This window comes from Canis lupus, chromosome 31 (assembly GCF_003254725.2).
Source record: "Canis lupus dingo isolate Sandy chromosome 31, ASM325472v2, whole genome shotgun sequence".
NCBI classification, from domain to species: Eukaryota; Metazoa; Chordata; class Mammalia; order Carnivora; family Canidae; genus Canis; species Canis lupus.
This window is the reverse complement of record NC_064273.1, coordinates 35,751,049-35,763,695: the sequence shown is the minus strand read 5'-3', so window position 1 is coordinate 35,763,695 and position 12,647 is coordinate 35,751,049. Positions and strand designations below refer to the sequence as shown.

At 58.7% G+C, this 12,647-nt stretch overlaps 1 protein-coding gene across 3 annotated transcripts in view; it reads left to right on the top strand.

The window, feature by feature from the left end:
- TMPRSS2 (transmembrane serine protease 2) overlaps nt 1-10,171 on the top strand; it is a 35,608-nt gene extending 25,437 nt beyond the window's left edge. For all 3 annotated transcript variants that reach the window (XM_025462042.3, XM_025462043.3, XM_025462044.3), the window contains exons 8-14: nt 1,006-1,049; nt 2,581-2,752; nt 3,976-4,151; nt 5,133-5,228; nt 6,176-6,318; nt 6,663-6,815; nt 8,740-10,171. In XM_025462042.3, the coding sequence (XP_025317827.1) occupies nt 1,006-1,049; nt 2,581-2,752; nt 3,976-4,151; nt 5,133-5,228; nt 6,176-6,318; nt 6,663-6,815; nt 8,740-8,751 (796 nt within the window). In that variant the 3' untranslated portion in view covers nt 8,752-10,171. The remainder of the gene's footprint in view (nt 1-1,005; nt 1,050-2,580; nt 2,753-3,975; nt 4,152-5,132; nt 5,229-6,175; nt 6,319-6,662; nt 6,816-8,739) is intronic.
- The last annotated feature ends 2,476 nt before the right edge of the window (nt 10,172-12,647 follow it).

Sequence of the window (12,647 nt, the reverse complement as noted above, 5' to 3'; positions counted from 1 at the left end):
GTCAGAGGTGACTTGATATATAGGACTCAGGCTGGTGTTGGGTCCTTTTGGGGAGGTTCAAGGAAGCAGGGGCTTTGCTCTGGATTGGATGCTGTTGGGAAGCGAGATGATTTTGTGATTGGTATTTTTTTTTTTTTTAAGATTTTATTTAGTTACTCATGAGAGACCCAGAGAGAGAGGCAGAGACCCAGGCAGAGGGAGAAGCAGGCTCCCTGCGGGGACCCCGATACAGGACTCGATCCTGGGACCCCGGGGTCACGCCCTGAGCCACCCAGGTGCCCCTTGTGATTGGCATCTTCACGCTTTTTCCTCTAGAAGGGGGCTGGCATGGAGCCAGGCTGCAGCGGGATTGGCCAACCGGTGCCGTCAGCCCCACTGGCCAGCGGAGGAGGCTGTCGCTCACTGCGTGGCTTGGGCTCGGCTCGGGCCTGGCCCCTGCGTGTCTGACCAGCTGCAAACGCCCGCATGCTAGGGCTGCTTCTCCCCCTCGAGATGTATTAGGGGCAGCTCCCCCTGGGGCAGGACGTGCGGGTTGTTCGTAGCCTCGAACACTCTCCTCCCAAACAAGTAACTGCCCTTCGGCTCCTGAGCAAACGGTCGGTGGTTCTTGCTGCGTGTGCGGTGAGCGCACAGCAGTCGCAGGGGCCTGCGCGTGCCCGGGGGGCTCCCGTGCAAGACCAGAGGCTGACTTTTAAGTTCTTGGAATAAAAAAAGTAGGTCGTGTAACCGGGCGCTTCCCCTTACAACCAGTCCGACCTGCTACCCTCATTCTCCCGCTCTTCGGATGGGGGACACTGAGGCACAGGGAGATTAAGTAACCAGCCCGAGGTCACACAGCGGAGACTTGAAACCCCCCACTTGGATCCACTCCCCTTATTTGAGTCTTCAATGGTGGGGAGGCGGGGGAGTGAGAACACGGGGAGAAAATGTTTCTTTCTAAGAGTCTTGAGAGTCGAGCATCCCCTGCTTATCACAGTGACCAGAACGTGCCCTGTTCTTTTGTAGTGATGTCTGTTCTTCAAAAACGGTGGTTTCTTTACGCTGTATAGGTAAGTGATGCTTGGTTACCCCTTTTTTTTTTTCTTTCCCTAAATAGGAGCAGTCACTCTGTACCTTCAGAAATGCCTCCCCTGGGTCTGGGGAGGCAGGGTGATGGGCTGGGATGCGCCCAGAGGCCTTGCGCCCCATCTCCACCCCCCCCCCCAAGGGAACACCTGTCTTGGCCCACGGTGTCCTGGAGACGCCGTCAGCCTCGCGTCCAGGAGCACCGTCCCGTGAGGACGTCGAGCTCGGGAGACGGACGGGCCCTGGCAGTTCCCGTCTCTGTGTCGGGATTATGTATGGCTCCCACACTTTTCCCAGGGTGGGTGCACCGTCCCTGGGCTCCCCTCTCTGGGATGGCCCCAGAGCTCAGCTTTTCAGGGTGAGCAGATGGAACTAGCAGCTGCTCTGGGTGGGCTGCGTGACCCCACGGTCCCGGCCGCCGCTTCCCGGCCTCGCGCAGCTCAAGCTGCTTTAGGCCTCAAGAGAGTGCGGCGCACAAGTGGCACCAGGCCAGGCATTGAGGGTCCCACACTCCCTCCCCCTCTTCCTCCTCCCTCTCCTTCCTCCTTCCCCTTCCTTCCTCCTTCCTTTCCCTGTTCCTTCCTCCCTTCTCCCCTTCTCTCCTTCTTCCCTCCTTCACTTCCCCTCCCTCTTCTTCCTCTCTTCCCCTCCTTCCTCCTCTGTCTCCCTCCATCTTCCTTCCTTCCTCCCCCTTCTTTCTTGTCCTCCCTCCCCCTCCCTCTCCCTCCCTTTCCCTCCCTCATCCTCCCTCCCTCACCCTTCCTCCCCCTCCCTCCTCCCTCCCCATCCTTCTCCCTCTCCCCTCCACCTGCTCCCTCTTCCTCCTCCTTACCCCTTCTTCCTCCACCTACCCCCTCCTTCCCTGTACTTCCCCCTCCTTCCTCACCCTCCCCCTTCTTCCCCATCCTTCTCCCATCTCCCTCCCCCTCCTCCCTCCCCTTCCTCCTTCCCCCTCCTTCTTCCTCCCTCTCCCCTCTCCTTCTTCCCCCTCCTTTCCTGTACTTCCCCCTCCTTCTTCTTCCTCTCCCTCCTCCCTCCTCCTCCTTCCCTATCCTTCTCCTGCCTCCCTCTTCCTCTCTCCCCCTCCTCCCTCCTCCTTCCCCCTCCTTCCCTGTACTTCCCTCTCCTTCCTCTTCCTCCTCCTCTTCACTCCCTCCTGCCCACCCTCCTGTGCTTTGTTCTGAGCATCAGGTCTCCCCATGACTCAAGCAGGTGCAGGCCCTTTACTATCCAAGGCCCCTGGGCCAGGCCTGCCAGAGACACTGATGGGGTGAGTGCTGAACAGAAGGTGGCATCAAGTGCCCACAGAAGCAGGGCTGCCCCGGGGCCTGGGGGGCTGGAGGGCCATCCTCTCCTCCCCTCCACCGGAAAGAGATCGGGACACATTCTCTCAAATTCAGATCCCAGACCAGTGGGAATGAGAGGCGGCGAGAGCAGCCACCTGCTGGCTGGGCCCGGGCTGCGGGGTCCCGGGGCGGCCCTGCTGTGCTCACCGGGGGTGCTTGTGGCTTTCAGAGTGCGGGGTCTCTGCGAAGGGGAGCCGTCAGAGCCGGATCGTGGGCGGGACCAGCGCCTCCCTGGGGGACTGGCCCTGGCAGGTCAGCCTGCACGTCCAGGGCACCCACGTCTGTGGAGGCTCTATTATCAGCCCCGAGTGGATCGTGACAGCCGCCCACTGTGTGGAGGAGTAAGTCCCTGACAGGGTTGGGGGGGCGGGCGGCTCTCAGGGCCGTGAGGTCGTGGGTTTGGAGGTGGCTCTGGGGCCGTGTGACCCGGAGGGAAGTCTCTGACCTCTGCAAGCTCCGGTTTCTTTGCCTGGATGTGGGCACGGCACCCGCTGCGGAGGCCTTGCCTGAGGGTCGGGTGAGCTCGTGCGTGGGGAGCAGATGCCGAGCCCGTCCCTTCAGCAGGTGCGCTCCGGGCGGGCTCCTGTGCAACAGGTGCTGCTGTGAGCGGGGCCCCTTCCAGCCCGCACCCTCCCTGGGTTCTCAGCACCCCTGGCCCCGTGAGAGGCCTGGTCTCCCCTGGACGCCCATCCTCAGGAGCACACCAGGGGACCTCCCGTCGCTCTGCCCCAAGGTTCCCTCGGACGCCGGCCACGCAGATGGGCAGGGAGCAGGGAGGTGGCCGTGACGTACAGCGCTAGCTTTTGTGGAAGGACTCGTCCTCCTCCTTGTTCCTTAAACATAGAGACTTTTGGTCACGTGCCTGTTCTGGAGGAAACTTGGCGCAGCAGAGCTGCCTTTCTGATTTGGAGTGAGCTCGAGCCTGGCTGGGGTCCGGTCTCTGCCATTCCCCAGCCGCGTGGCCGCAGGCCGCTCACTCAAGGTGGCCGGCCACAGCGTCACCTCTGCACACCTGCCGGACAGGCGAGCCGGCTCCTCCCGAGGGCTGTTGGGAGGGTGGATGGACCCACGTTCATTACCCAGCGGTGTTCCCTCTCTGACCTCCTTCCCCCTCCCCGGGACTGGGATTCTCTCCAAAGGGAAGCACCTAGATAAAGCTAATGCCCTGATGGCTGTTAGGCCTGGAGCCCAGGCATCCGTGCACATTTATTATTAAGCACCTACTGTGTGCGAGAAGACGCCCCATAGGTAAGACCCAGTCCTGCCAGAAATGAGGTTTGAAGCCTCAAGGAGGCATCAGGCCCAAGTGAAAGTGTCCTCAGAACCCGGAGGGTTTGCAGGCCGGGGCAGGAGCACAGGAGGGACGGGCCTCACGGCGGGGAGCGGAGGGAGCCGTGTGGGACCGAGGGAGGAGCCTGAGACCTCCTCGCCAGCCCTGCCCTGTCCTGAAGCTCCTAGTGGGTCGTGTCACCTACGGGACACGTGGCTCCCGCTTTTGAATGTCACCAAGTGAGTGACATTCGCGCGTCTGAGATACTGAGCGGTGTCCGGCTCTGCCTTCCAGACCTCTAAACAACCCGCGGTACTGGACGGCCTTCGCGGGAATTTTGAGACAATCCTTCATGTTCTATGGACACGGACACCGAGTGGGAAAAGTGATTTCCCATCCAAATTATGATTCCAAGACCAAGAACAACGACATCGCCCTCATGAAGTTGCAGACGCCTCTGACTTTTAACGGTACGGACCTGTGTCCCTGGGGCTCAGGGTGCGCGGAGAGCTTTGGCCACATCTTGAGGACAGAGGTCGATCTCACCGGGCGGAGGGGTTTGCGTTGAGCGATGATTTCATCAACACGGGCAAGTCCAGAAGGGGTTTCCAGCCACAGTGCTGTTGACACTTGGGGTCAGATGCCTCTTGGCCGTGGGGCCCTCCTGCACATAGTAGGACATATATGGGATCCCAGGTATCCACCCACTCGGTGCCCTTTAGTTGTGACAAAAAAAGTGTCCCATTGCTGCGAAACATCCCCTGGGGGCCAAGTCTTCTCCGGTTGAGAACTATCTGTCTAAAATTTATCACTACTTTACTTTCTTTACATAAATCCTGAAAACCAGATACTTCACAGTTTACAACAATAAAAAACACCGATTTCCCTTAGCTTCTCATTCGGCCCCCGTTCTAGTCCATCCGAGGGCCCCGCTGGAATGTTCCGGCCCACGTGGGCCCAGAGGAAGCCCAGCCTCATCCCTCCCTCGTAGGGGTTTGGATTCAAGCCGGGATACAGTGTAGACCCCAGAAGGAATCGGTCCAGGGGGCATCGGAGGTGCGGGCTGGGAGTGCCCGTCAGCTTCTCGGCCGCTGCCGCCCGTGTGTCCTTCTTGCCACCGATCACCTGGAGACACTGTGTATTTTGAAGTGTGTGCTCCTTGAGGATTTAAGCTTCGAAAAAGGTTTCATTGTTTGAAACCTATTTGCTCTTTTTCTCGAAGGTTTAAGTCTGGAAAAAAAACAAAAAAACAAAAAAAAACGTTAGTTGTGAGTTTTTAGAAGCAGAGCTTGCAAAGAATCCCATTGCCAAGGAGAAGGGAGCACCTTGCTCGTGGGAAGGAGGGGCCTGGCAGGGACAGGAGGCAGGATTTGTCCCTGAGTGATGGAGGCGGGTACCAGGCCCCCGGTCCCACCGGGCCGAGCTCACCGCGCTTTCTCTCCCGGGAACAGACAGAGTGAAGCCAGTGTGCCTGCCTAACCCGGGCATGATGCTAGAGCCGGAGCAGTCCTGCTGGATTTCCGGGTGGGGGGCCACCTACGAGAAAGGTGAGGCTCCCCGGGGTCCCCGCGGGGACACAGCACCGGGTCTGGAAGTGGGAGGTCCGGGGTTTAATCCCCCAACCCCATGATTAGAGGACTTCGGGCTCCAGGCTCAAGAGAGGAATCTGCTTGAGGATTTTCCCCCTCTCTCTGCCTCTCCTCCTGCTCGGGAATCAATACATCTTATTAAGAAAAGAGGAAGGAGGGGACGCCTGGGTGACTCAGCAGTTGAGCATCTGCCTTTGGCTCAGGGCGTGACCCCTGGGTCCTGGGGATCCGGATGGAGTCCCACATCGGGTCCCCGCAGGGAGCCTGCTTCTCCCTCTGCCTGGGTCTCTGCCTCTCTCATGAATAAATGAATAAAATGTTTAAAAATAAAATAAAAAGAAAGTCCACGTCGGGGAGCGTGAGGGGCCCGGGGAGGGCAGCTGCTTGCTTCGTGCTCTGAGCCCCAGGGTGGGCCGTGGTGCTGCTTCCCGAGCCGGGGAGTCCGGGCCGGTGAGGATTTGGGGCGGGGGGGGGCAGGGAGGGGCCCCGTGTTGGCACGTGAAGCCTGCGGTGCCCGGAGGACACCCATGTGGAGGCGGTCAGGTGGGAGCCAGGCGGTGGCGGTGACAAGAGCCCACGCTGGCTTAGAGATATCTGGACGTGCAGGGGAGCGGAGAAGTGGGGCCATGGGGTGGTGAGGGTGGGAACACAGGAGCGGGGTGGTGTGGGACGGAGCCTCAGGGCCCAGTGGCTGGGGGGTGGGGGAGAAGAGGAGGTTCTAGAACACAGAGGAGGCCCTCCCGGGACAGGAAGGGTCCAGATGACCCAGCTTCCCCGGGGTGGGGTGCAGGGGGGACGGGACATGCCCAGGGCGCTGCTGTCGCCGCGGCGTGTTCCGGGAGGGAGTGCACTGTCCCCTGCGGGCCGCTGGCCACGCCGCAGCTGGGCGTCATCCTCTGTCCCAGGGAAGACCTCAGACGAGCTGAACGCGGTCATGGTGCCCCTCATCGAGCCCTGGCGCTGCAACAGCAAGTACGTCTACAACAACCTGGTCACTCCGGCCATGATCTGCGCGGGCTTCCTGCGGGGAGGCGTCGACTCCTGCCAGGTGAGTGCCCGCCATCACCTGCGCTGCCGCCCACCTGGCGCCGCGGCGTCCCCCCCCCCCCCCCCCAGGGTTTTCATTTTGTCAGCTTGTCGGTGGGACAGAAAGAAGCTTCTGGACTATTTTAAACTACGGTCGACAATTTAGCTAGCAGCTCCTACCTGGTACTCGCTAGACTCGGAGTTATAGGTTACTGTCCCTCGGGGGAGGGGGGGACACGAAAGCTGCACACCCACTCGTAACTCCCATGGGGACCTCGACCCCCACCCCGACCCCCCACCCTCTGTGTGTGGCCGGCTGCGTGCACGGGTTGCGGCTTGAACCCCTGCTCTTGCTGTGTCCCCCAGGGTGACAGCGGAGGTCCCCTGGTCACTCTGAAGAGCCGCGTCTGGTGGTTGATCGGCGACACGAGCTGGGGATCCGGCTGTGCCAAGGCTAACAGGCCGGGAGTGTACGGAAACGTGACCGTTTTCACCGACTGGATTTATCGGCAAATGAGGGTAACTTTCCCGCGCTCCCAGGCTGCTGTCGAAGCCCAGAAGTCTGGGGGGTGTGGGCTCCCGGCGGGAGGCTGACGGTGGGGGGGGCACCCAGATTCTGCCTCCCAGGCTCCGGTTTGCAGTGAGCACCGCCCTCCGTCCCTCTACTGTGCACCCTCGTCCCTCTACTGTGCACCCTCGCTGCTGCGTGCAGCCCAGGGCTCACTCGGGTGGAAAAACTCCAGGAAAGAGCTTTTCAGAGTCCAGAGCCAGCTCTAGATGGGCTTCCCCGTGCTCTGCTGGCCCTGTTAACCCACCCAGACCTCACGGGATCACCTTCTGGGGATGGGCGGAGAGCAGAGCAAGGCCAACCAGCCACAGGGGACGTGGCCGTGCCCGTCCCGTGGGCCCCGGGCTGGAGCTCTCTGGCACGAGGAGAGGAGGTAAAGACGGGGAAGGGTCCGGGGGGTTCCCTGCAATCCTTCCCACCTGCCTCTCACCACTTCGCAGAGTCCTTTTCTCAGGCTCCGCCCAGATCTTGGGCTAGAAACGGATCTCACCCCCCACCCCCACCCTGAGGACTCCCGGTGGGCACTTTGCCCCGATTTCACCCCTTCCAGGGCCAGGCTTATTGGTTAAAGAGAAGCTTCTGTTGTCTCCTCTCTGCTTCCCAAGGGGCCCACGCAGTCGAGGGAGGGGCACATCCTGTCCACGGAAGATGAACAAAACTTTTAGAATTCCTTAAAAAAAAAAAGAGTTTTATTCGAGCCCAAGTAGTGAGGATGGCTGCCCGGGGTGGTTCAGAGTGAGTGCTCCGGGTTAGGGACGTAGACTAAGGGGTTGTACGTGGCCTCAAGAGGGACACGTCATCATGACGAACATCCCGTAAATTTGCAAACTGTATCCTATGTTTTCAGTGTGTGCGAGGCTGCAGGCCTCAGAGGAGTGGGATGGAATTAATGGACATTCTTACTCTTATTTTTATTTTTTATTATTATTTTTTTAAGTATGATTTTTATTTTTTTTTTAAGATTTTATTTATTTATTCATGAGAGACACAGAGAGAGAGAGGCAGAGACACAGGCAGAGAGAGAAGCAGGCTCCATGCAGGGAGCCCGATGTGGGACTCGATCTCGGGTCTCCAGGATCACGCCCTGGGCTGAAGGCGGCGCTAAATCACTGAGCCACCCGGGCTGCCCACATTATTACTCTTGTTTTTAGTTTGAACCGTGTCTGTGAGGTTAGTTGCTAACAAAACGGACGTACAATGCATGCTCAGGGCAGTAATAGAGCCCAGGCTTCGAAGTCTGGTTAAATCATTCTGACCAGGGTGAAAATTAGGGTGTAGCTTCCCTGGGAGGCCAGGAGCAGGGCTCACAAACACGGAAAGGTACAAACTTCCTTTATCAAACCAGAAGGGGTGGCCTGATGCAGCGCGGCCTGCATGTCCCGCAGATCACACACCGTGGGACCTGACACCTTCACGTGACCCCGGGGCGGAGGCAGCGGGGGCCAGGCTGTGGCTGGTAAAGGGCCGAGCGCTGGAAACAGGCCACCACCTCTGTCCTGCTGGGGGGCTGCGGGCTGGAGGGGGAGCCGGCTGGGCCAGGCCAAGGGGCCGACTGTCCAGCGCATGGAGTGACAGGCCTGAGTGGCACTAATTAAGCACTTGGGCTGCAAGGACTCAGGTCACGTTTGAGGTCCCCGGAGGAGGCCCACGTGCCGGCTGTGCTAGCCACACGCGTGCACATGCCACGTCCTCTCACCTGCCCTGTCCACCTCCTCCAGCCCAACGCTTTGACCTCCGTGCTGTAGGAAAGATACCTCGTGGCCCCTCTTAGCTCGCTCATTAGGTTCTAAGTCAATCTAGGGAGGAGAAAACCCATTGGCTCCCCTTTTATGTCTGAAGAAAATAACGTTATTTCTTTTTTTCCCCGCCAAACAGGCAAACAGCTGATCCCCGTGGCCTTTGTCCTTGTTCCTCGAGGAGATGAAGGGGCTGATTCTCCATTCCTCGCACATGATGTATTTTTAGAGATGCTTCGAAGGTCCTTTCATCGTTATTAAATAGTGAATTTGTCTGTCTTTGGCACTCTCCACGGTTCTGCAGAACTTGCTCCCTGACCCCTCGTCCAAAAAGGGTGGCCAGGCCCAGCTGGGTGCGGGCACCCAGCGCCAACGCGGAGCAATGGGGTGGGGGCTCCCCCGTTGGGATCTTCCTTCCAAGCCCTCTCCGGGGTCCACCTTCGGATGCACATGGGGCCAGTGACTTCTCAGCTGCTGGATGACTTGAGATTGAAAGGGAGAAAGCCAGGTGGGACCGTCAGGGGCAGGCTCTGAGGCCACTGCTCTGGAGGGCTACCCCAGGGCCAGTCTCCCCACAGGGGTCTTTGTTGATCATTTTTTAGTGCCTTTTCAGAAACCCCGGATGGTGGCTGGAAATAAAGGGACCAGCCCTTCATGGCTGAGGACGTGAGGGCGAGGGCGTAGACAGAGCCCTCGGAGCAAGGAAAGCCATTGCAGACACGTCCCGCATGCGCGCTGCTGGGCAGTTGGCCTCCGCCTGTTGGGCAGGGGCGCCCCCAAGGGAGACCCAGCCTCACTCCCCATCCTCGTCCTTGGGGGTGCCGTGCTTGACCCTCTTGGGGCCTGCCAATCACATGGAAATTGAGGCCACCCCCGGGGGAAATCAGGGATGTGTGATTCAAGAGACACTGTTTCGGTGTGAAGCTTCTACACCTTACTTACCTACCTCAGTGCTCACCGAGTCTTGATGCCTCCGCGTAGTCGCTGCCTTTGGCTCTTTGCGACTATGGTCCCGGCCAAGTGCCAACGGTGGCGGGCTAGAACGGGCTTTGCAAGGGGTTCTGCACACAGGTGTTGCAGAGGAGCAGCACCTGGGCTTGCACCAGAGAAGAGGAGGGGGGTGGGGACGCCCTGAGGCCCCTTCCTGCCCTGCGGCCTTTCCCTGGAGGGAAGGGCCAGGCCTGAATGCCGGGCGGGGAGCAGAAGCGCTCTTGCCCCGCGTACTGCTTTCCCCAGGCTCTGCCTCTGCTCACGCACGATTCTGCTGCCGGGGCTTAACCCCGAAAGGGGAAGGTCGTGGGGTCCCATCCCCAGGCGGGGGTGCGGGATGCTTCAGATCCGTGTGCCTCCTTGGCCGCAGCATCCCTGGGGGCCTTCCCAACCCTCGGCACCGCCGGTCCCGGCTCTCCAAGCCAGATTTTGAAAAGCATCGTTGGGGTGAGAACGTGTTCCTTCCTTAGCTTCTTTGTATGTGACCACTGTTCGTCTTCTTTGGTTTGTATCTTTTTTTAAAACTGTAAAATTGAATTGTGAGCATTGTACAAATAAATTATACTTTTTTTTTTTCCAAATGTTTATTGAGTCTTTGGAGATCTGCATGGGGAGCCGACCAGGTCTGCACCTCCTTGTTGGGCAAGGATGCTGAGTAGCTGCTGCCCGTGGAGGCAGGGGCGGGTGGGGGGGGGCTGGTCTGAGGACCAAGAGGGGCCGGGGTGGCAAGCGCAGATGGGGTCTTACGGTTGGTCCTGTCGGCCCTCAGGCCTGGCCGGTCGGAGGTGACCCGCAGCATCTCCTGCATGGGCATCACCCGTGGCTCCCGCTTCCCCTAGACTCAGACCCTGAGACCCAACTCCCTTCCAGACCTCTCTGCCCATTACCCCACACATCATCCCCAGGCCCGCCTGCTAAAAAATGCGTTCAGCATCTTGTCCCCTAAAGCTGTCTCCCCCAAAGCCCCTCTTGGTTCTTGGTGGCAGCACCGCCTCCTCAGCCGGTCCCGTGGAGTCGGGACCGTGAGCAGGAGAGAAAGACTGGATGAGTTTTTCATCTGCCCGAGAACAGAAATCCATTTGGAGCCTTCATTCCACAAACCCGTGGGCCCTACATGCATGACAGGTGACCGTCTTTATTATACCAAGATGGGTTAAAATTATGGAAAAAAACCTGTATTTAAAAAAAAAATAAAACACACAGTTTTGTTAGGCCATGCCCTGAAATACAGTCGAATCTGATGGTAATTATGTCCCACAAAACCGTCAGGAACGCTGAATTAGTGAATAGCGAATCATCGCTTCTAGGGGACACGCAGAGACAGGGCGGGGGCCTTCACAGCCGACAATCTTTTCAGTTACTTTTTTCATGCTGGAGCCGCCTTGCGAGTGGTTTCACTTGTGCGTGATGCTGACTCGACTTAGAGGATCTCGCCGGAATGCTGAAACTAGGGAGATCCTGATAGTTTTGCATTAAGACCTTTATCAACGATATAAGTTCATTGGCTTAATATAAACAAACCCCAAATACTAATGAAAGTGAAGACACGCGTGTTGATAGAAAGGGATAATGTGTGCTGGTCCTCGGGTTGCCTCTTGCAGCTGGCTCAGCGGGTGGGTTCCCAGCATGGAAACCTGCGCTCCCCTCCGTTTGCCTCCGGTTGAGTTGTCCATGCGGGACAGTCCTGCCTCGAACCCAGGTTCCAGGCCTGTTCTCAGCTCTCTCTCTCTCTCTCTGTCCTTCTAGGGCTTACCTGATTCCGCTCTGATTTCATGGCCGCTTCCCGTTCCAACCAAGGCCTCACCCCGAGCCTGGCTTTGTAAGGAGCTGCACAGAGGGTTCAGGAGTGGGCATCTTGGATATTCTACTAGATTCTGGACAGATAGATGGACTTTCCTTCTAGAGGAAGGGGCAGCAGCAACTGGAGATGCAGGTTCTGATCCTGGCAGTGTCCCTCAAGGGCCAGGGGGCGGCTAGGGACAGCTGATGGGAGAACCGGAGGGCATGTCAACCCCTCGTCTGAGCCCGGCTGCCATCTGAGCAAAGAAGTCACCCTAAGTGGACTCCAGAGCTGTCTCTCCCTGAGTCTGAACACACAGGAGAAAGGACAGTATGCTTCCCTGGGGCAGGCCTGGGGGATCCCTAGACACCTGCTGTTTGGGATCAAAATGAAATTGATTGCTGGGACGCCTGGGGGGCTCGGTGGTTGAGCATCTGCCTTCAGCTCAGGGCATGATCCCAGGATCCAGGATCGAGTCCCGCATCAGGCTCCCTGCAAGGAGCCTGCTTCTCCCTCTGCCTGTGTCTCTGCCTCTCTCTGTGTCTCTCATGAATAAATAAATAAAATCTTTAAAAATTGCATAAAACGAAAGCAATTGCAAGCACCTCGTGAGTCTGCAGCAGGCATGTTCCCTGGGAAGTTCCATCCTGGGGAGCACACACTCTCAGCTTCCTTCGTCCACCTTCTCTTTCAAGCTCCAGCAACATCGGAAGCACAGCAAAGAAGACCCCCGGACGACTCTGACATCCCTGGCTGCTCTGGTCCCAGCAGAACCCTCCTGGGGTGGGGGGGGAGGGATGCCTGGTGCTGGAGATGTCACCCAGCCCAGCCCCGTCCCCCACCCCGCCCCCAAGAAGCGGGCCCACATCCCTGTGCTAACAGGAGGGACCCGGGCCTCACATGCTGTAGGAAGGCCTGCTCCTCCCCAACTCTTGCAGAAGTCTGTGCAATAATGTTTCCTTTCAGCAGGAAGGAAACCTGCCCCTGCCCCTCAGGGGTTGTGAGTCAACCCTCAGGTGTGTCATTGGCGTAAAAGGCATGAGGTGCGGACTGGAACCCGTGGAATGCGCATCAGCTCTCCGGGCATCCTCCCTTGTCAGCAAATTCTCAGATTACGCCAAAGCACTGGCGGTCATTAGCATCCCGAGCGTCAGAAGGGACCTGGGGGATGGGGCTGGCTGCGGAGGGGACAGAATCACTAGTCTGCTTCCCCCAACAAGCGGTTGGCTGGCTCGGCCTGAAGCCCCCGTTGCCTGGAAACGCACAGCTCCTGGGAA